The sequence below is a fragment of the Balaenoptera acutorostrata genome, chromosome 7 (assembly GCF_949987535.1).
Source record: "Balaenoptera acutorostrata chromosome 7, mBalAcu1.1, whole genome shotgun sequence".
NCBI lineage: Eukaryota > Metazoa > Chordata > Mammalia > Artiodactyla > Balaenopteridae > Balaenoptera > Balaenoptera acutorostrata.
This window is the reverse complement of record NC_080070.1, coordinates 34,289,975-34,313,186: the sequence shown is the minus strand read 5'-3', so window position 1 is coordinate 34,313,186 and position 23,212 is coordinate 34,289,975. Positions and strand designations below refer to the sequence as shown.

General features: G+C 36.9%; 1 protein-coding gene across 2 annotated transcripts in view; it reads left to right on the top strand.

The window, feature by feature from the left end:
* Positions 1–23,212, top strand: part of MET (MET proto-oncogene, receptor tyrosine kinase) — a 120,148-nt gene that overhangs the window by 79,433 nt on the left and 17,503 nt on the right. For both annotated transcript variants that reach the window (XM_007195120.2, XM_007195118.3), the window contains exons 7-16: positions 1,004–1,106; positions 1,218–1,354; positions 2,033–2,194; positions 2,960–3,059; positions 6,581–6,799; positions 14,050–14,196; positions 15,943–16,099; positions 16,297–16,437; positions 19,483–19,713; positions 21,641–21,721. In XM_007195120.2, coding sequence (XP_007195182.1) covers positions 1,004–1,106; positions 1,218–1,354; positions 2,033–2,194; positions 2,960–3,059; positions 6,581–6,799; positions 14,050–14,196; positions 15,943–16,099; positions 16,297–16,437; positions 19,483–19,713; positions 21,641–21,721 — 1,478 coding nt within the window. The remainder of the gene's footprint in view (positions 1–1,003; positions 1,107–1,217; positions 1,355–2,032; positions 2,195–2,959; positions 3,060–6,580; positions 6,800–14,049; positions 14,197–15,942; positions 16,100–16,296; positions 16,438–19,482; positions 19,714–21,640; positions 21,722–23,212) is intronic.

The window sequence follows — 23,212 nt, the reverse complement described above, 5'->3', positions numbered from 1 at the left end:
GTAACAACAACCAAACATTTAAAGTTTTATAGTTGAACCTATTCTTTCAAGCGGTTATTTTATACCTAGTAGAATTCCCTTCAGGGTTATACAAAGATCTAAATCTATTCATTTTACAGAGGCCAAAACATCAATTAATGTCATACTTGTTTAGCTTAATGGCAAAACAAATTCATTCTAGAAATCCCCCTTGTAAGTTCTTGCTCATTGCATTGTAAATTAGAGCCTGTAAAAGTGAAACATAATTCATCCTCTTTTGTTTGCAGGGCAGAAATAGAGACACAGATGTAGAGAACAAATGTATGGACACCAAGGGGGGAAAGTGACAGGGGAGGTGGTGGTGGTGGGATGAATTGAGAGATTGGGATTGACATGTATACACTAATATGTATAAAATGGATAACTAATAAAAACCTGCTATATAAAAAAATAAATAAAATAAAATTCAAAAATTCAAAAAAAAGTTATTTAATAAAACAAATTATATTTATACTTCTTAGGATTATAATAAGATTATTAATTCAAAAATAATTCTGTGGAAAGCCTATCACAATTTCATCATTTTTTAAGTAACTTAAATAAACACATGTAACCACAGAAATGTATCTTTTGACATAATTTAAAGAAGAGATTCTGCTTAGTTGTAATCAGCCCATTGTTTCATATGCTGTTGAAACACCATTTCTCCATCTTAAGTATGCCAAACATTATGCCTGTAATTGTATATTATTAATTATGAACTTTTCAATTGGTGAGGTCTGCATTGATGAGGTTTAACATTTCCTGTTTTGTCTGTATGAATAGTACAAGACAGTCAATATAAAGTTTCGCATAATAGTACAGAAACAGAATTATACAATTTTCAGTTCTAATGCTTACCTGGAAACTCTGCTTGCTATTTAGAGTAGTCAGCTCACTATTTAGAGATAATGTCCCATAATATAAAACAGCCAACCTAGAAAATGCCTTTGGATTTATAACATATAAAACTTTGTTGTTTCAGGTTGAAATGCACAGTTGGTCCTGCAATGAATGAACATTTCAATATGTCCATAGTTATTTCAAACAGTCGAGGGACCGTACATTATAGTACATTTTCCTATGTGGTAAGTCTAGGCATTAATTTTCTCATGAACTAGGATATTTAATTATTACTTTATCTACTTAGAGTTATAAAATTAACAAGTTATTTTGTTTTGTTTCTATCTCTCATTCAGGATCCTATAATAAAAAGTATTTCTCCAAGTTATGGTCCTAAAACTGGTGGCACTTTACTTACATTAACTGGAAAGCACCTAAACAGTGGAAATTCTAGACACATTTCAATTGGTGGAAAAACATGTACTTTAAAAAGGTGTTGTAGTTTATTTTTTGTTGCATCAGTCAAGACGGATTAATATGTATACCTAACAAATCAAGAAAAGATTGTTCCTCTTTTGTGGCGAAAAATCAAGATGTTTATTATTTACTCTCCATCTTACAAAACTTTCTCCTTCCCAAATCCATCTACTCCTTTTTGCTGATTTTTCTACCCTTCCCTTATGGTTTATTAATTCCACTTTTAAGTTTTGTCTTCCCATCCACCTTCTTTATTGTTATGCTTAATATCCCACCTATGCTATAAGCTGTGAGATTCTGGTAATTGACAATAAATTAAGATAAACATTTCCATCAAGATTTACAGTTAGATCAAATCACTTTGGAGAGGTGAGAAGCATGAGGGAGAATGGGTTAGGAAGTTACGTTTCTGCTTCTTAGATTTGGGAGAGCTCAGTTTAATCAAGTGCCAAAAGGATACTTTAAAATTGCTTAAAAATCCCAAATATTTCTAAGTCAAGGATGGCCTAAGTTTGGGATCCAGTCAATTGTAAATTGACTACAATTTCTAGATTAGAAAGAGTTTTTTTCTAGACCACATCAGGAAATTCCCATTTAGGAGCCACTGACTGATACCCTTTTGATTTATGTATATAATTCTAATATATGTGTGTCTCTAATAGCAAAGGTCCATTTTCTTAATTTTTTTGTTCAGTGTTTCAGATAGTATTCTCGAATGTTATACCCCAGCCCAAAGCACTCCAACTGAGTTTCCTATTAAATTGAAAATTGACTTAGCCAACCGAGAGATGAACAGCTTCATTTACCGGGAAGACCCCATTGTCTATGAAATACATCCCACCAAATCTTTTGTTAGGTAAGTAAAAGCTTCTGATGGGTATAAGAAAATAATGAACGTGAGGATGACTGGCTGTCGAATAGTCGAAAGGAAGACAGTGTTATCTCTGGATTTGATACTGTTGCATTTTTTTTGAAGGCTACCTTTCCAATTCGGGAGTGAAAACTACATTCAGGCTCTGAGTGCAATTTGACTTTATCAGTGCTAGTTTATGCCATTTTATCCTATTCTAAATAGATTTCATTAAAACAGTTTAACTGGACATCATAGTATTGATATTTATGCACTTATATTATGTACATTTTAATTCTATACTAACCTTAGTGCCTAAAAGTGGAATCACCTTTTTCTCTTCATTCTTCAGTGTATTTTTGCCCTGCCTACTTTACACACAGCTTTTCCCTATACCAGACTCCCTCTGAATCAATATCTCATTGGACCCAATTCAGTCTGCCTTGTTTCTGTTAATTCTATCAGTCTAGCAGCAACAGTTAAGTTTGTTTTTCCTTTGTATTTTCTTCAGACAGGAAAAAATATTTCTTTTGCATATTTTGTGAATAAAAAGACAAATGCATTTCTTCCGCTTATGAAATATGAATTTTTAAAACGCTTTCAAGTTAAATAAGTTATGGCCAAAGAAAAGCTACCACTGAACTTTCATTTGACTTTGGCTGTGGCTATAACTTGTAGTCACTACATGTGATTTAATTTAATTTCTCTCTTAAAATACTTGATAGAGAAAGAACCTCTCAATATTGCTGTTTTTCTATTTTATTTTGCCAGTGGTGGGAGCACAATAACAGGTGTTGGAAAAAACCTGAATTCAGTTAGTATCCTGAGGATGGTAATAAATGTGCACGAAGCGGGAAGGAACTTTACAGTGGTAAGTCCTCTGAGTGATAGTTGTGCTTAGAGCTCAGCATCTCTGCTTCTACCACCAGCTTTCAGGGTAGCAGAGACATTTCAGTTTTGCCTTTAATGTTTGCTAGTTATCTTCCTTGCAGCATAGGTCAAATAGTATTTTCTATTCACCAACTAAAATTATCTAGTCTCAGGCTAACATTATAAAACACACACACACACACACACACACACACACACACACACGTAATATTTAGACTCAGATAATGATTATCAACTTGAGGCAGTGTTTTTTAAAGACAGTCAGTACAAGGGCAAACCACATCATTCCCTGTCTTAGTCAGTTCAGGCTGCTATAACAAAAATACCATAGACTGGGTGGCTTACACAACAAACATTTATTTCTCACAGTTCTGAAGGCTGGTAAGTCCAAGACCAGGGTGCCAGCAGATCTGGCTGTCTGGGGAGGGCCTGCTTCCTGGTTTGCAGATGATTATCTTCTCATTGTATCCCCACATGGAGGTGAAAGAAAGAGGCAGCAAGATCTCTTGTGTCTCTTCTTATGACGGCACTAACTCCCATCATGAGAACTTCACTCTCATGACCTACTTACCTCCCAAAGGCCCCATCTCCAAATACCATCACACTGGGGATTAGGCTTCCAACATATGAATTTGGGGAGGATGCAATCATTCAGGCCATAGCATTTCCCTATCCCCCCTTTTTTAATACCCCATAGAACATCAACCCTTTTGCTCTAATAAAACCCTTGGGTAAAGCCTCTAATTTTGCCACAGCATCCTTGTCTTCCTAAGTGGTACAGTGTTTTCTTACACATCCCTGCTTCTTACCATTCCTCTTGTGCCTTGGTTAGCATGTTATCAAATAATGAGAAAGAGCTTTAGAATATCTATGCCCTAGATTGTGTATGTTGTTTGGTATTTCTCCACCTTTTTTATTTTATTTGCAAGGTCAATCAGAATTTAACTGAATTCCTCCTTAAAAGTGATCGACCTATTTTGTGCTCTAACAATTTTGAGGCATCACATTAAAATGGTAGTTTTACTTCAGACCTTAGGAAGTTTGGAGTTATTTACAAAGATTTCATATTTTTGTGGTTTTTCTTTGATATAAAATATCCATAATCTAGTTGGACTTGTACATGCAACTTAGAATGAAAGTTCTAAGTGCCCCCTCTCAAGCAGGGGCTTGACTGGGGAGGCAATAGATTGAATTACAGCACTTCCTTTTAGATTCCCATCCAATATTTTGTGAAGGCTAAGGCCACAGTGTGCTTTAATTACAAAAACCAATTTGGGGCTAAAAATGTCAAGCCAAATCACCAAACAATAAGGTCATCTCAAATGAAATTTTTCTTGACCTTCTCAGTCAGCCACATTGCATCACCTCTAAAGAGTATTATTAGATTTTTATAATATTCCTGAGAGATTGTACTCCAGGGAGTCACCGTATGAAGTAGAGAGCTTTGAAACCAATCCCCGCACATGGCCACAAACAAAGTTAGAATACCGCCGCTATTAATTTAAAGGACATTGGTTCTCCACAGCCAGGCATAGCAATTTTTCATTAACCTATAAAAATAACAGTAACCCTCTTTGGTGTTGGCATGTGACTTTTTAAAGTAGAAATCTGAGAAATTATTAGTTTATCTAATTCACACCGAGACTGCGTTATTGAAATAATGGCTAAGTTTTCTTCCTTCTCCCTCACCAGCATTATGATGACATGTGGCATCATTCATTCATTTGTAATCAAATAGTTATTAAAACCTCCTAGATGTGCCAAGGAAGAGTCAAACAATGGTAGAAGATTTAAATCTTATCTGTTTACATATCTGGAAATGTAAACTTCTCTTATTTTAGCCACAAACATATTAGTACAATAGAACAATGCATTCAAATTGGACAGGAATGAAAAATTCAGTGGGTCTATTTGACTATTGTTTGTGAAAAACCTCTTAAAGAGACATGTGTTCCTTCCATGTTCCCTGCTTCTTATAGAATTTGAAGCTGACCATGATGAATTGAACGCATTCATTATTTAGCAGAGAAAAACTCTTGGTCAGGTTTGACTTAGATATACCAATCCAGCCACAATAATTTTTAAGCCTAACGAACCCAAATATTTTAAAATAAAAATACTAATCACCTTCTTAACAAAATGCATATTAATTTGTTAATATGCATTATGTCCCAGAAGCCAGCAGTTTATTGTATAGTTTTCAAATTTCTTGTTATGTAGAGAATTACTGTAATAGCAGTAAAATTGTTCATTTCCTTTATTTCAAGATGATAGAATAAATAGCTTTTAGCATTATAATATGGATTTGATACAAAACTAAGTAATATTTTATTCATATTATATCTATGTATCAGTTTTCTTTATCTGCTTACAGCTCACATTTTTTAATGTAGGATAATTTTTTAAATTATTTTTAAAAGAAAATACCAAATATCCAATTTTGTTTGTGCTTTTTATGTATATCCTGAGTCCTTTTTCTATTGTGGGCATAAGTAATTGTTTTATCTCCAACTCTACTTGTCAAAGAAAAGGAAATCTGAGGGATGTTGTTGCTTGTTTGTCTTTTCCTTGGAGGAAAAAATGCAACCATTTAACCTTAAACGTGCCACTTTGTGTTGGTGGTTTAGTCTAAGCACAATCAAGAGGAAACCACATTTTCCAAACTTCTATAAATCAGAATTACAAAGGGGAAGATTTGAAATGAGAGATGGAAGGGCATGAAATAATAATAACAGAGCCTTTGTAAAATAGAGAGCATAGGAAAAGATTTATCAGTAGAGAATACAAAGTGAGCAAGAAGCCGTCCAGTGTGGGAGTTATGTGAATTTTAGGGTCAGTGGCGTAGGATTTATGTTCCCTACTTTGCCACTCAGAGCTGTGTGACCTGGTCTGATGACATCAGCTCGAAAAGCTCAGTTTCTTCATCTGTAATTATGTGTGTAATCATAGCACCTACCTCATAGGATTATTGTGAGAATTAAATGAGACCAACCTTGTACTAAAGTATTTTGCACAGGACCTGGCACTCAGTAATTGATAGTTTAAAACACACTCATAAGATGACCTGTATACACTACCAAATGTAAAATAGATAGCTTGTGGGAAGCTGCTGCATAGCACAGAGAGATCAGCTTGATGCTTTGTGATCACCTAGAGGGGTGGGATAGGGAGGGTGGGAGGGAGGCTCAAAAGGGAGGGGATATAGGGATATATGTATACATATAGCTGATTCACTTTGTTATAAAGCAGAAACTAACTCACCATTGTAGAGCACTTATACTCCAATAAAGATGTTAAAAAAAAAAAAAAGACCGTGTTGTTTAGAGAATCACATCTGTCATGTTTCCAGAAATGTGTTCTTCAACATTAGGAAGTTAAATGGAGATATTTTTCAAAATTGTACATTTTCAATTGATTGTCTGAAACAGTGAAATGTGAAAGTTGCTATTGATGTTGTCAAGCTATGTTCTGTTTACAGTGGATAATTGTGTCTTACTATAGGCATGTCAGCATCGCTCTAATTCGGAGATAATCTGCTGTACAACTCCTTCACTACAACAGCTGAACCTACAACTCCCCCTGAAAACCAAAGCCTTTTTCATGTTAGATGGGATCCATTCCAAATACTTTGATCTCATTTATGTACATAATCCTGTGTTTAAGCCTTTTGAAAAGCCAGTGATGATCTCAATAGGCAATGAAAATGTACTGGAAATCAAGGTAAGAAATGCTTAAAATCATCTCTTAAATCATCAACTTGCACCTAATTGACTTCATAGTTATGTGAATAAAATTGTTGTACTTGGTCATTATCTTCTACTACATCGGCAAATATCTAAGCTCTGAGAAACAAATCTTTTTGACATAAGACTAAAAGGTATGTATAATCATGAACTGCTTTTTAATGAAGCATTTAAAAACTCTTTCTTGTGTATATATTAAAAAGTAAATGTGAGACACAAATCCATTAAAGTTGCCTATGATGTATTATTCTGCCAATGTTATATATTTCCCTGGACACCTAAATGTGCTCATTATAAGATAAAAGGTAAGAGTCATGAAAGTAAACGCATCAATTGTAGTTCTGTACTTCCTTCTAATTTGGAATTTTGTATCTGGGTGTGGTTATCTCTAAGCTGATTTATAAATGGAGCTGGATTTCCTCTACCTCAGAAATATATTAGCCTCTAAATATAATTTGATTGGACAATAACAAATCATCTTTTCCAACCCAGCCTGTTGCAAACAAAGAATACTAAAACCCAGAGAGGTTAAGTGGTTTGACTAGTGATCAAATCGTGGCAGAACAAAGACTAGAATACAAGTCTTTTATGTTGCTTCAGTCACTTTTACTTCAGATAGTAATAAAAGAGGCAAAATGATCAAAACTTTAATTATCTGTAGCCCCAGTCTCTAGAAACAACAAAATATTTATCCTTCAACATGATGTTTTAGGCATGCAGAATTTTCCCCCTGAAAGATAGCCTGAATGCAAATATGAACAAACACAAAGTAATATGATAGTCCTTGTTTTGATGTAATATAAATTCCCAAAGATCATCCCCATCTAAGTAAGAATATGTTTCTACTAAAATTTTTCTGCTTTTTCAACAAGATTTTATCTACAGCCAAACCCATGCACACGTTCATACTCATACAAGTTTACTAACCTCGCAATTATGTTTTGTGCAATAATTAAGCAAGCCCAGCATGAAATTAAATGGAAGCCTGCTTCAACGAACAGCATGTTTACCATAGCAGAGTTCTTTCATCTGCTTCTTTAATTAGTTTTAGAAAGGGAGAAAGAGCTTTTATCACTTCTTTTTTTTTTCAATAAAATTAATCTAGTGTGACCTTTTGCTTTCAACAATTACTGTCTTTGCCATTTGAAAGATACCATTTGGTTTTTCTTGATGAAAACAAAGGTTTATTTGCAAATATTTTTACACCCAGATAAACTCTATTTTTCTGTTCCTGTATTTATGATGGAAGGATTAGAGAAGAATGGTTCTTTATCTACCCTTTCAAGCAGTCTTATATGGAGGAGAAAACTCCTTTTTCTGTAAATTACATACCCATTATTCAATGTCCTACAAAATTGTTGGACCAAGAAAAGTATGATTTGACATCATCCTCAGCCTTTCAATGCTGTTCCCAACCTGGCCCAAGAGGCCTCTGGAAACAGACACAAGAGACTTTCTTTTCTTGCCTATATACGGAATGACTCTTTTCTCTAATAAGGGTCTAGCACCTGTCATGTCACAGAGTGGCAATCTGGGGAAAAAAGGAACAGTTTGGGGGGACTATTTTGGTGTCATGATTCAGTCTTCTCCCATATTCCATTTTACGTATGTGTAAGAGGAAATCTGGTATAAGAGAATCTTTGTGTGACAGCGATTTAACCCTTTATCAAATTCTAAAGTTGATCACATTAAAACCTCTGCCTCTCTGAGGGCAGAAACAAAGAAACATAAAGCAAGAGAAAAGAAAAAGCCTCTTCTGGACAAGCAGTGAACTGTTTTTTGTCAAAAGAAAGGGGTGCCATTTTATTTCATGTTGTGCTTGTTCAATTACCGTTCAAAACATGAATGTGAACTATGTTTGTGTTCCATCAGTGAAAGCACTATGGAGAGAATTGTGTTTAGAGTGAGATTTGCTTCTTGTTGCCAGGAAGAGTTCGTGCTCCTCAAGCAGACATGCATACAAGAATTCCTTGGCTAAAAAGAGACTGTGATAGTTTCCAGCCCTAGTTGTGAGAATTGGCTTAGTCAATAGTTGGTGTAATGATTACACCATGGCCAAGAGGGTCAGCCAAGTTTGGATCAAGAGAACATAATAGAGATCAGGGATCAGTCATTCCTCAGGACTAATCAGGAACCCAATTAATGTGGGAGGTAGTTTATATCCAAGGCTTAGGCACCAGCTGTGGACAGTGGTCATCAGAAGTAGACATCTCAGGACTTCCCTGGTGGCGCAGTGGTTAAGAATCCGCCTGCTAATGCATAGGACACGAGTTCGAGCCCTGGTCCGGGAAGATCCCACATTCCACGGAGCAATTAAGCCTGTGCACCACAACTACTGAGGCTGCGCTCTAGAGCCCACGAGCCACAACTACTGAAGCCCCTGCGCCTAGAGCCCATGCTCCACAACAAGAGAAGCCCACGCACCACAACGAAGAGTAGCCCTCTCTCACCGCAACTAGAGAAAAGCCTGTGCACAGCAACGAAGACCCAATGCCGCCAAAAACAAAAAATAAACAAACAAATTTATGGAAAAAAAAAGAAGTAGACATCTCTTTAGGAGTACACATTAAGGTACGGTGTTCATGTCAACAACAGCTCACATTTGTGTGGAATTTTAGTTAACACAGTACTTTGACATATGTTGTTTCATTTGAGACTCATGTGGACTTGTGAGGTTGGGAGGTCAGTGATGATTATCCCCATTTATAGATAAGTAAACAGAGGTTTAGAAAGATTAGGTAACTTGTTTTGGGTCATCTAGGGAGCAAACAGCATAACCAGGGCTCACACTCAAATTTCTTGATTCCAAATTTGGTCTTCTTTCCACTACATTACAAAGGCTTTCATATTAACTTTCATTTCATGTATACCAAAATACCTTTCATAATAGAGAAATTTTCTATCATACAGTACATGGATAGCTATACAATCCTTTAAGTGAAATAGCTCTAAACTCTTTAAAAATATCTAAAAGTCAATTCTGTTGAAAGAAACCCTGAATTTTTTCCTAATTATCTTATATGACTTTTTGTTCATGATCATATTTTATGGAAACTAGAGAAGCACAGTATTTAATGCTGGAACTAGGACTGCCTGACACTGCCCTGGGGCTTCATCTTATCCTGGAGCATATAGATATACATGGTAATAGAGATGCTTCAGAAGTCCAGTTTGGAGAAGTTGACTAAAACAGGAAAAGCAGCAGGAAGATCATCTAAGTCAGGGAACAGGGACTCAGGCTATGATACTAGGAGCATAAGATCAAAGGTTGAGAGCTCAGTTAGAGGCCTGTGTCAGTGTCTGGGCATCAGAAGGATCTAGAAGGGAGAGTAGTTCTGAGCTAACTCAGTCTACCTGCTTCCCAGAGCCAGCTAGAGTTTTGTCTTCCTCCCACTTCTGACTAATATACCTGCAATTATAGGCCCAAACCCATTCACAACCACCGTGAGGCCAGTTCTGTCTCTAGACAGGGTAGAAATGAAGGGCTCTTTTCTTAGAGATCATTTGGCCCAATGTCAAGACCTATTCTTATTGATGGTGCTCATAAACTAGTACAGTTGACCCTTGAACAACACAGGTTTGAACTGCGCAGGTCCACTATACACGGATTTTTTTCAATAAATACGTACTATAGTCCTATGTGATCCATGGTTGGTTGAATCTGTGGTTACAGAACCTCAGATACAGAGGGCTGACTGTGAAGTTATACGTGGATTTTCAACTGCACGGGTGTCAGTGCCCCTAACCCCCCACGTTATTCAGGGGTCAACTGTATTTCCCTGTGCTACACACTTTAATATGCATTCTGTGGGGGAAAAAACCCATATTCCAGGGCACATAGAGAGCACCTGTGGTATCCCAGTGCCCCAAGTAGCCAATGAAGAAACCGGTTTAATTTTGGTTCATCCAGCTTTTCTCAAAAGACCTGGGAACTTTTTTCCCCAAATACCTGTTAATGTCCTGTGGACTTAGTTTTGAAGCTTTCTGTGCTGGTTCTTTGGCCTAGTTCCCAAGCTGAGGGGGCTCATATCCTCTGGATAAAATGTAACTGTCCCTCCACCACCACCCCACCTCACTGATTTTCTATTGCCAGCCTCCCTGGACCGTGGCCTGGCTGCGTCCTGCTACCATCCCCTTCATGGCCTTAACCGACTTTCCCAGACTCAACATTGTGGCCCCCTGGAGGCATGAAAACTTGCAAGACCCCGCCTGTTATGATGCTATTTTTCAAATCCTACCCACTTCCAGTCCTATCTGCTCTGCTCTGTAACCAGCTCAGACATGGGTTCCCAGGCCTGAGTCCTAGATAGAAACATGTCATACCTGGCCAGAGTTCAGTGGAAAGGGATAAGGGACATCCTGATATGACAGAGGAGTAACAGTTTTTCACTTTAGAATTATATTCATTTAAACATTACAGTGAGAGGAAGAAACTCTTACTCATCTTTATATTCCAGAGTTTTGTCTAACACACAGTAGTAGATGGTAAGTAGATTTGTATTAAATGGAATTGATTTGTTTCATGACCAAGTCCCTTCTTGAACCTTAGTTCTCAATGTGTAAAGCAGGAATGACCATAATACCTACCTCAGGGAAGTGTCTTTGCAGGATAAAATGAGATAATTATAACTCTGAATTGCTCTATGGGTGTAAGGGATTAAAGGCCAGAAAGCTCCTTTTATTTTGCTTTATTTAAAAACCTATGTATTACTGTTTTAATGACTGAAGAACTAATCCAATTTTGTAAATATGTTCTACTATTTAATAATAGCTAATATTAAATAATAAAAAGTAAATAATAAAATTTCTAAACATAAACATTTTTTTCCACAGCTCGATAAAGCTATGTTTATTTTAAATGACGAAAACCAGCCTATACCTTTTTTTTCCTGATTCGGTCCCCTCTGTTATATAGTAGTGGGCTTCCAGTATCAGTTTTTTGATATCTTGGATTGTAAACTTTTAAAATAATCACTATACAGGGCTTCCCTGGTGGCGCAGTGGTTAAGAATCCGCCTGCCAAGGCAGGGGACACGGGTTCGAGCCCTGGACCGGGAAGATCCCGCGGAGCAACAAAGCCCGTGTGCCACAACTACCGAAGCCCGCGTGCCTAGAGCCCGTGCTCCACAACAAGAGGAGCCACCGCAATGAGAAGCACACGCACCGCAACGAAGAGTAGCCGCCGCTCGCTGCAACTAGAGAAAGCCCTCACACAGCAACGAAGACCCGACGCAGCCAAAAATAAATAAAATAAAATAAATTTTTAAAAAATAAAATAAAATAATCACTATACATATAAAGCTGATATTAATTTCTTATGTAAGTCACTAATTATTATGCGTTTCTTAGTAGGCACAAATGAAAAGCGGTTTCGTTGTTCAGCTTTGTGACCTGTTTTTGTTTTAGAGAAGCTTTTATGCAACATCCTAGGCAACCCTGAGCCTAAAAGAAGGAGTATTGGAAATGTAAATGCAGTATGTTCATCCCTTCCCCCAGCCTTCATCATTATCTAAGCAAGCAAGACACATTTTAGTCATTCCCTCATAAATCAAGCCCTCCAGCTCTTTAATCTCTTTCCTTTGTCATTCCCTGAATTTCCTCCAGTATGTGAGCCAGTGCCTCAGCCCTCCTCAGTCCTAACCAACAAGTTGTCATTTGAAGCTCCAAGGTGACTTATTAGATTTATGTGCTTCTACGTTGACTTGCCCTGTGGGGCTGACCTGGTTCAATGGAGTACACATACTGCCTCTAGAAATATCGTAAGGATAGAGTTTGTCTATATCCATTTTTTTTAACTCCAAATTCATGTTAGAAAGAAATATTTTCTTCCAACTTGTTTTCCGAGAATAATATTTGACCTAGCAATCTATCGAGATCCATATGAGACAATGTATGTAAAACTAGTTTGCCAGGTATTAAAGGTCATGTAAAACAAAGTGGGAAACAAAGTAGCAGTACTGTAGTTGTTACTGGCTGCTCTTTGTCCCTAAGAAAAATGCTAATATGTTTTGATATCTCTCTCTCCTCAAAATAATAACTTTTTAATAAATATCCATACTCGGACTTCCCTGGTGGTGCAGTGGCTAAGAATCCGCCTGTCAATGCAGGGGACGCAGGTTCAAGCCCTGGTCCGAGAAGATCCCACATGCCGTGGAGCAACTAAGCCCGTGTGCCACAAGTACGGAGCCTGCGCTCTAGAAGCCGTGAGCCACAACTACTGAAGACCGTTCGCCTAGAGCCCGTGCTCTGCAACAAGAGAAGCCACCGCAGTGAGAAGCCCGCGCACCGCAACAAAGAGTAGCCCCACTCGCCGCAACTAGAGAAAGCCCACGTGCAGCAACAAAGACCCAACGCAGCCAAAAAATAAATAATAAAAATAAACTAAATAAATTTTTAAAATAATAAATAAATAAATAGCCATACTCATTAAGTCTTCATATGAGAAATTGTACCACTTCTTTCCCAAGGCTAATTATTGGTTTCTTCAACAAAACAGTGATATTTTGAATGCCTAATGGTGACTTCAATTAACTAAATATGTCAAATTGAACAATGTTTTTAAAGCCCTCGTGTAACTATATAATTGTTCAAAATAATGTAATCATGCTCTCAAATCATAATGAGGGTCACACGGAATCTTATAGGAATTTCTTTTAAAATGGATTCATTTTTGTATAGGATTCAACTATGCAAGAAGGATGAAGAGAAACTGCCCAACTCAAATACAAAAGAAATACATTGACATAGATCCATTACATCAAAATCTTTGGAGATGAGACCCAGGCATCAGTATTTTATATAAAGTCCTCAGTGTGATTCTAAAACTAAAGCCAAAGCTGAGTATCCCTGCATTAGGCAGCTCGACAACTGAATCTCCAAATTGTTTCCCTTTTGCCAACCATTAATACCCCCTGAAAACATTAATAAGGTGATTATGAATAAGACATCATTGGACATAAGGGTGTGAACCAAGAATCTCTATCCTTTTCTCTAAAATACAATTTGATGGAAAAGCTGGATGCTATGATTCCTGACTAATTAGTACCCTGAAATGGTCATGCTGTCTTTGAACCATCCAAATCCCCATCAAAATGAGTGTCAGAAAATCATGTGCCTTGGTAAACAACATGGCCTGTGTTTGCAGTATATTTATATTCCTTCACAATTGTTTGCATTCCTGCAAAACTGTGAAGTGTTAACAAGCTCCTTTTTCTTTTTTTCTTCCAGGGAAACGATATTGACCCTGAAGCAGTTAAAGGTGAAGTGTTAAAAGTTGGAAATAAGAGCTGTGAGAATATACACTCACATTCTGAAGCCGTTTTATGTACGGTCCCCAATGACCTGCTGAAATTGAACAGCGAACTAAACATAGAGGTGGGATTCCTGCTTTCCTCTCATGATGTAAATAAAGATGCCAGCGTAATTATGTCACTTGCAGGCTTGAAATAAATCATTAAAGCTCATTTGTCTGTTGGCTTTAGCTCATCAGCTCAGCCTTGGTTCTTAGTTGTTATTTTAGAAATAGTGAGGGTTTTGTTGCACTGTCTCCTTCCCAAGCTTCAAAGGGTAGATCTCAAAAGTCCTTGCTGGCCACGCTCCTCTCCATCATGCCATGTTCTTGCCGAAATTTTCTGTAATTCTCAGAAGGGATAAGGACACATTCAATAGGGCCCTTTCCCCACCTCTCACCACTCCAGGAGGCCAGAGCCAACACACTACTGCCCGCTACAGTGATCTCAAATGCAGAGACCCATAAGTAAAAGAATATGTATGCACTGGATGAAGTAAAATAAGAATTAAACTATTTTACAGTAACTTCTTTCATGTAAACAGCTAAATCAGATAACTGGGAACCAGAGTGAGTGATTTTTTTTTTCATTCTTTTTTTTTAACAGCTTTATTGAGATTAATTCACATACCATACAGTTTATACATTTAAAGTATACAGTTCAATGGTTTTAGGTATATTACATTATTAATTTTTTTAATTATGGTAAAATACATATAAAATTTGCCATTTTAATCATTTTTTAGTGTACAATTCAGTGGCATTAATTACATTCACAGTGTTGTGCAACCGTCACCACTATCGAATTCCAAAACTTTTTCATCACCCTAAACAGAATCTCTGGAACCATTCAATAGTACTGTCACAATCCCTCCTCTTCCCCAGCCCCTGGTAACCTCTAATCTACTTTCTGTCTTTATGAATTTGCCTACTCTAGACATTTCATGTAAGTGAAATCATATAATATTTGTCCTTTTGTGTCTGGGCTTACTCTACTTAGCAAGTTTTCAAGGTTGATCCATGTTGTAGCATGTGTCAGAACTTCATTCCTTTTTAAGGCTGAATAATATTCCACTGTATAGATACACCACATAAGGCTGAATAATATTCCACTGTATAGATATACCACATTTTGTTTATCCAAGAATGTGTGATTTTTAAAGGGTTCCTGAAGTTTTCCAAAAAGTTATGAAATGGGAATGTATGAAAAAATTTAAAAATCAAAGAAGGCTGAATCATGAGATCAGAGTTTGGAATTAAAAGGACCAGAAATCCTAAAAATCATACCATGTCAGAGCTGGAAGGAACGTCAAAGACTTCTTCTATGTATCAAAACTGAAATAAAAATATTCTGAGACTTTATTATCCCATCATAATAATAATATGATTACTACTTATGGGGAGTCTCCTGTGCCCTCTACCCTACCCTCCAGGACAGAATTAATGTCCTGTTGTCTCTTTTTCTTACTATATGTTCATACTTCTACAGTACATATCATAGTGTACTATAATCATTTATTTTTGTGTTTGTCTCCCTTTCATACTTCAGTTCCTCAAGGTCAGAGACTGATTTTTATCTTTTTACCCCCTAATACCTAGTTATAAGTACAAACAGCTATGCATAATGTAAGTACTTAAGTGATTAGTAGCCCCTAATTATTTGAACACTGAACCAGAATTGAGGAATGCCTTAATACTCTGAAGGCAATTATGCCACTTCTAGAACGGTAATAACCAGGTAGTATTTTGAGCCCAGGGAGACTGTGATTCAACTGTGTAGTGTATTTTGTATCTATCATGGCTAAATTCTGACTTTTATTTGTCATTTTTAGTGGAAGCAAGCAATTTCTTCAACCGTCCTTGGAAAAGTGATAGTTCAACCAGATCAGAATTTCACAGGACTGATTGTTGGTGTTGTCTCAATATCAATAATACTCTTATTATTACTTGGGCTGTTCCTGTGGCTGAAAAAGAGAAAGCAAATTAAAGGTGCATTTTTTGGTTATTGTTTGTTTTAAAGGAGTTGCCTTAAGAATACAGTCGTTGCAGTTTAAAATTGTCATAGATTCATGTGTGCGGTCTTATGCAATCCATAAAACCCGTGAGTTCTGGTCACTGGGTCAGAGTCTACTGGGACCCGTGATAGCCAAGTCTTTAACGAGCTCTTTCTCTCTTTCTGTTTTAAGATCTGGGCAGTGAATTAGTTCGCTATGATGCAAGGGTACACACTCCTCATTTGGATCGGCTTGTAAGTGCCCGAAGTGTAAGCCCAACTACAGAAATGGTTTCAAATGAATCTGTAGACTACAGAGCTACTTTTCCAGAAGGTATACTTCAGTTTATTGTTCTGAGAAATACCTATACCTATACCTCAGTGGGTTGTGGCATTGTTGTTTACTTTTGGTTTTGCCTTTATATTTTTATAAAAATATAAAAGAAGTATTCACCTCTTCGTTGGCCAAAGAAGTATTTAATTTGACACAGAGTTACACGGCTCTTATTTTAAAATGAACTCATTTACATATTATATGAGATTTTTAGAGTCTTTAAGCTCTGTTCTCACAAAAAGGTTCATTTTAAAATCATTTGAGCAAAGATAAGGTGTTTATCATCTGAGTGCAATGCTAAGAAATTGTGAAGCTCTTTAACAACCCAGGAAGAGTTAAGATAGGAAACTTATATTTATTAAAATAGAAGTTGGTACAGCTACATTTTTTTACCTGTTGATCCTCAAACGTTTAAATTATACTTTTAGCCCTCCTTTGAAGGATTCTCAATGAACTGTTAGTACTCAGCCTTTTACCCACAGCATCCCAGGACTTGAATATATTTTGAGTCTTATCCAATAAAAACCTTCAATTATGCTATTTAAAAGGGAGGGTTAACATCATCTGTTTTGCAAAACACTAGACCTAATAATTGTCAGGTTAGCCAGAGCATTTCACATTGTTTTATTTAAAATCTCCTGGTAAAAGCAAAATGTCTGTATTGTATCTGCTCCATTATCTTTAGAAGTTACAGGACGTGAGTCAAGTACAAGCATTTCCCTGGTTGAATATTTACCACTGGATAAATAAAATGAGTCACAGACAGTTGAGGATACTGCAAAACTTAGAAGTTGCTCATCAAAACAAGTACAAGAGCAATGAGGCACTTAACATTTTAACTTTTTCAACACTTACTGCCTCTTACTTTTTCAAGTTTATGTTAGTTCTATAGGGATGTTCTCTAGACACTGTTAATATTGTCTTTTCCCACATGACTCCCTTTATTTTTAAGAATCCAAGCCCTTAACAACATGGACAAATCAAATCCAGTTTATAGTTTTGAAATTTAGATCTGTTTATTATTTTATATTCACATTTAATGGCTCTAATTTGAGATCATTAAAATTCACAAGTAATTTTTTTAAAGAAGCATATTTAATCTTCCTTCAACCTCATTACTCACCAGACCTCTGTCATCATTGCTAAGAAACTTGAGTTTCATTCTCTTTCCTACATTGAACCTACTCCTTGGAGACATGGAAAAATAAAATAGGCAAAAGAAAGTTATCCAGAGAGAAGAATGAGGAAATGCACAGCCAGCACCTAATAAAGAGGCACCTACAGAGCTTCTCTCTCTGTGTGCGGTGGGGACAGCACCCTTATCAGTCTTTCATGCTGACCTAGAATTCTCTGTGTGTCAGACCAGAAACACACACTGATGGTTTAAATTGGTTTGTGTGCGTGTTTGAACTTAGCCCAAAGGTCAGTACAATTTCTATGCCAGAGGATTTTTTCCTGTGCCTCATCAAGGATTTCCCTTAATCTCTGCACCTCTGAAAATTTAGAACCCTGATCTCTAGGTGCAAAGGTTTGAGAAGTGAAGGCAAAGGAACTGAGTTTAGAGAGGTTCATCCACATTTCCATCCCCTAGGAAAGGTTTGGAAACCCTGACTCTGGAATTAAAGGAACAGACACCCAGCTAGGCTCCTTCATTCCCTTACCCATCCAACATCTCAAGCACTCCCCTGATGTTCTACATCCTTTTAAGGTTGCATCTGTCTCATTTCCAGCTGGTGATTACTATAACTACAGGTGGTCCCAAAGCTCTCCTGGAACCACTGTTGAAATTTACTGCTCTGGACAAATTGATGTATTAACCAAACTGTCCAATGTAGCAGATACTAAACATGTTTACGTGGGCTTAGGAATAGTTAGGGTACCATCAACTTTCTTTTTAATGACCCTCTCTTAAGTTCTGATTTTCCTGCTCCTTTGCAAACAAACAATATTTTCTTTTGGTGCTAATGGGGACCCCCTCATAAGCCTCTCCCCTCTCCCTGTGTTATATACTAATACATTTCAATACTCAGCCTAGTTTGTCTTCAAGTCAGTTGCTGCCAGTATGATGCCCTCTCCTTGACATGTATGCATTCCCACTGGAAAGGGCTAAGCAACTGGTGGCTTTTTTGCCTTATCTGGCATTAAGAAATGTATTCTCAGCCCCATAATTCCCTACCCCTGAAATGGAAAAGTTTCACCTAGAAAAAAGGAAACTTGCTTGAGGCTCTTACAGTTTTGGTTATAAAGATCAACTTACAAGGAATGCTGATCTGATCCCTTTCCAAGTGTCCTCAACTAAGCAATGAGAATGGCACACTAACCCAATTCTAATCTGCTTTCTCTAAAGAGTGATAACACTAGATCTGCTGCCATCACCACAGTATGGAGAAATTACCACGAACGTGAAAAGCTTTCAGTTCTGAAATTTTAGCCATTGCATATTTCTAGTTGTTTGTGTGTATGTGTGTGTATTTATATAGAGAGATATAGATATATAATATTTCACTTTACATATTTTTCATTGACCAGGAATCCACATAGGTTTTGAGCAATACTGATTCATTCCATTGATAAACACTAGTCTCTCAAAAGGCATCTTTTTTCATTTTCTTATAGTTGAGTTGGATTTTTGTGGGAGCCAGGCAGTTGCTTGACTACTTTTGCTGCTTTGCATTCTTAAGAATATAGTATATTAAAAAACAAACCTCAAGCTTGGCTTTTTGCTATACATAAAAAGAGAAATGTCTAAGGAAATGAAGAGGGAAAACAAGCTTTCAAAGTTACTGCTTAATATACTTACAAGAGAATCAATAAATTTTTTTTAAACACACACACACATACCTGTATCTTTTCCCAATTTATCATTTTATTAAACCAATTCCTTTGTAAGGGTTTTTCCTAGCCTCATTCAATGGTACAACCATCATTTCTTTAAATTTAAATTTAAAATTTGGTTTTGTTATTCATTCAATTTGCTGCCCCTGTTGCAGTCCCCACTAAGTGAGGTTTCACTATTGTTTCTAATAATTTTGCTTTATCTTGCAGACCAGTTTCCTAACTCATCTCAGAATGGGTCATGCAGACAAGTGCAGTATCCTCTGACAGACCTATCCCCCATCCTAACTAGTGGGGACTCTGATATATCCAGTCCATTACTGCAAAATGCTGTCCACATTGACCTCAGTGCTCTAAATCCAGAGCTGGTCCAGGCAGTTCAGCATGTAGTGATTGGGCCAAGTAGCCTGATTGTGCATTTCAATGAAGTCATAGGAAGAGGTAAGTATTTCCACTCAGCTTTTTGTTAAACACGATTTTCCAGTAAGCATTTTATCTTCTGCCTTTGCAGATTAGGAATTAGACAATGGTGAAAGCAACTGACAGAGCAGTGATAACAAGTGCACTTGATTTCTGCTCTGCAGACATACACCCCTGCAAATCACATCCATGGGGATTTGCCCCTGTGCATGGAGACAACTTGATAATCTCCCAAACGTATTAGAAATAAATCACATTCCTTCCTCACCCTTTTCATAATGACAACTATAATTTCTTGAAACGTGCCTTTTACTTCCTTCTAAAAATCATTCTGTTACGTTCCAATATTTTTACTCGTATCTCCTTCCAGTCTTTCTCTACCCTGAGAATAGTGACTAACTCTATGAAGTCCTGGTTTATAGCAGTTTGTATACTGCTGGACAGCATCAGAAGACAGGGAATTTATAGCCTTCCCTTGATCTGAAGCAACATACATCATTTCTACAATGCACTCCAATTTCTTTATACAAAGGGGAATGAATATTTGTAATAAGCCAGCCAGAGCAGCAATAACAGCTAGCGTATACAGTCTTTGAGGAAATATTGAGCAGGAAAAGAAACCAACCGGAAGCCAGGAAATGAACTCCACTCTTCCCTTTTTTTCTAAAAAGCTTTTACCTTTAATACTGAATGGCCTCTGATCCCTCTTTATTCAGTATGTGCTGCAAGAGGTAGCACAGACATCAGCCAGCATGATGCAGAAGAAGCTGATGGGACAATTTGCCTTTTGTGTTCATGAGGCCTTCCCATTTTCCTGTGAAAGCATCAACACATTCCTCTATCACATACTCCAGATTTTAATCCTTAGCATGCTCCCCTTCCCAAACAGCAGCTTCGGTGTTAACAAACGTGTTTCACATCAGAGTAATATATAGTTCTATTACCAGCCTATAAATCCCAGTAATTGTACCAGTTTTGGAGTGTGTGGCTTCACTAATTATGTTCTAATTCTACATATTGTAAAATTAGTATTTTATCATGAAAGGTGCTAAAACTGGCAATTATCTCTCTTATAAAGTAATAATCATGAATGATTCTATAAATATTAACTATTATTTATTTATATGCTTTCCCCAGTAGAACGTGAGCCCTCAAGAGCATTTATTTAGTCACCTTTGCATTACAGGAGAGTAGACTAATGCCCAACACTCACATGCTAGACACTCAGGGGGTCTTGGCCAGCTGGACAACTTAATTAATGACTTACACAGCTATCAGACATTTGGCACCTCTGGGGAAAATTACTGCCACTGGATGAAAGGCTACCATTGGGAAAGTGATGTGGCTAAAACCAGAGAACTAGATGAAATGACTCAGAGTGAATTTGCTTCATTTGGGCGATTGCCTTTCAGTTTCTGCCAACCTGGATTGCATACTAACCGGTGACTAAAGGGGGAAATCCTTATTCTATAATGCTAATCTTATTTCTAATGGCGGCATTTTTATTTCATTTCAGTTTATTGGAATATAGGGAGCTTATTTTATTGTATTTCTTTATGTGGGTAAAACTTTATTTTCGTATTTAAAAGATGTTACTTGATCCTTAAAAATAATGTTTCTTTTACGAGGCACAGATGTTACTTCTGTTTTCAGTGGTTCCACTGTGGTTGAATATTTTATTATGTTAACCTTTAATAACAGTTACATCACCTAAGTATTTACCATGTATTAAATAATCATATTGCTTGTATCTTTGGGTGAAATATATTACATATACATATTTCACAAACACACACAAATAGTGGTATTGTTAATCAAAAGCATAAGAAACAATGCACTTTTTTTCCATGTAGGAAAGAAAGAGAAATGAAGATCATGAAGAGCTTAATAAATAATATTGCACAATTAAAAGTAATGTGGCACTAACCAAGTTCCCTCTTTCATGTAGGACATTTTGGGTGTGTATATCATGGGACTTTGTTGGACAACGATGATAAGAAAATTCACTGTGCTGTGAAATCCTTGAATAGTAAGTTATATTTTATTTAACAGTGGAGTACACTTTTGTGGTTTGCAAACTAATAAATAGTTCATAATAAAATGTTGATTTACACTTTCCCTTGTGGAAAAATCAGCAACTGCTGGAATTATGGATCTAATCCTGAAAATTTGTTTGATCTAAATTCTTATTGATGGGACTTCCCTGGTGGCGCAGTGGTTAAGAATCTGCCTGCCAATGCAGGGGACATGGGTTCAAGCCCTGGTCCGGGAAGATCCCACATGCCGCAGAGCAACTAGGCCCGTGTGCCACAACTACTGAGACTGCGCTCTAGAGCCTGCAGCCACAACTACTGAGCCTGCATGCCACAGCTACTGAAGCCCACGCACCTAGAGCCCGTGCTCTGCAACAGGAGAAGCCACTGCAATGAGAAGCCTGCACACCGCAATGAAGAGCAGTCCCCACTGGCCACAACTAGAGAAAGCCCACGCGCAGCAACGAAGACCCAACTCAGCCAAAAATTAAAAATATATATATATATAAATAAGTTTATTTTAAAAAATTCTTATTGAAATATTTCCTCAGAAATTATCCCTCAGAGCCCTCATAAGTAAGAATGAAGGAGAAATGAGGTTCTTTGATGAGCCTAAGTATCATTTAAATATGTTTGGCTTATAATATTTGTTTTGCAAGTGATATTTATGGAAACTATGGGAAGCATGTTGGCACATACAGTAATAATGACTCATTTTACCCAGAGACATTACTATAATTATTTTTAACCATGACTTCCATCAAAAAGATAAAAAATGAAATAAGAAAACAGGAAAAAAATATGCCAGCAGAAAATTGAAAAATTGTAAATGTGGTAATATCTCGTTTATCCACATTTTTGGTGAATGAGGTATTCCACATAAATGAACTTCCTTAACAAGTGATACTTACCCTCTTTTAGTGCTAGACATATATTTTTTAATATTATCTGCTATTGAGAAAATCTTTTTAAAATGGAATGCATACTCTTTTTAAGAAGCAGGGAATGCTGGAGTTACTCAGTTTTCCTGGGTCTCTCCCATGTATGCATGTTATTAAACTTTGCTTAAAAAAAAGAGAAAAGAAACACGGAATGCTTCCAAACATAAACTAAGACTTTATTAATGACCCAGAGCCATAATTAAGGCATAAATTACTATCTTGTACAACCCAATGTACTCCTCATACTAGAGCTTTCCTGGCTTCACCTTTGCTGACAGGTCTCACATGTCAAGTCAGTGTGCTTGCCTTTTCTACCCCCATTTCTAAATTTCTGCTCATAGTTTGAGGTAGCCTGAAAAAATGTTAACAAGATATATTACAGATTTATATTGGAATTAATAAGCTTTCAATGCACACGTGAAAGGTTCTCCTACAAGGTACATTATTGCCAGAAATATTTCAGCTTTTTTAAACATAAATCTCCACGCTGAGCTGTGTTCTGTATGGTTCATTTTGTTGAAAGTCTAACCACAAGGTAATTAAAGG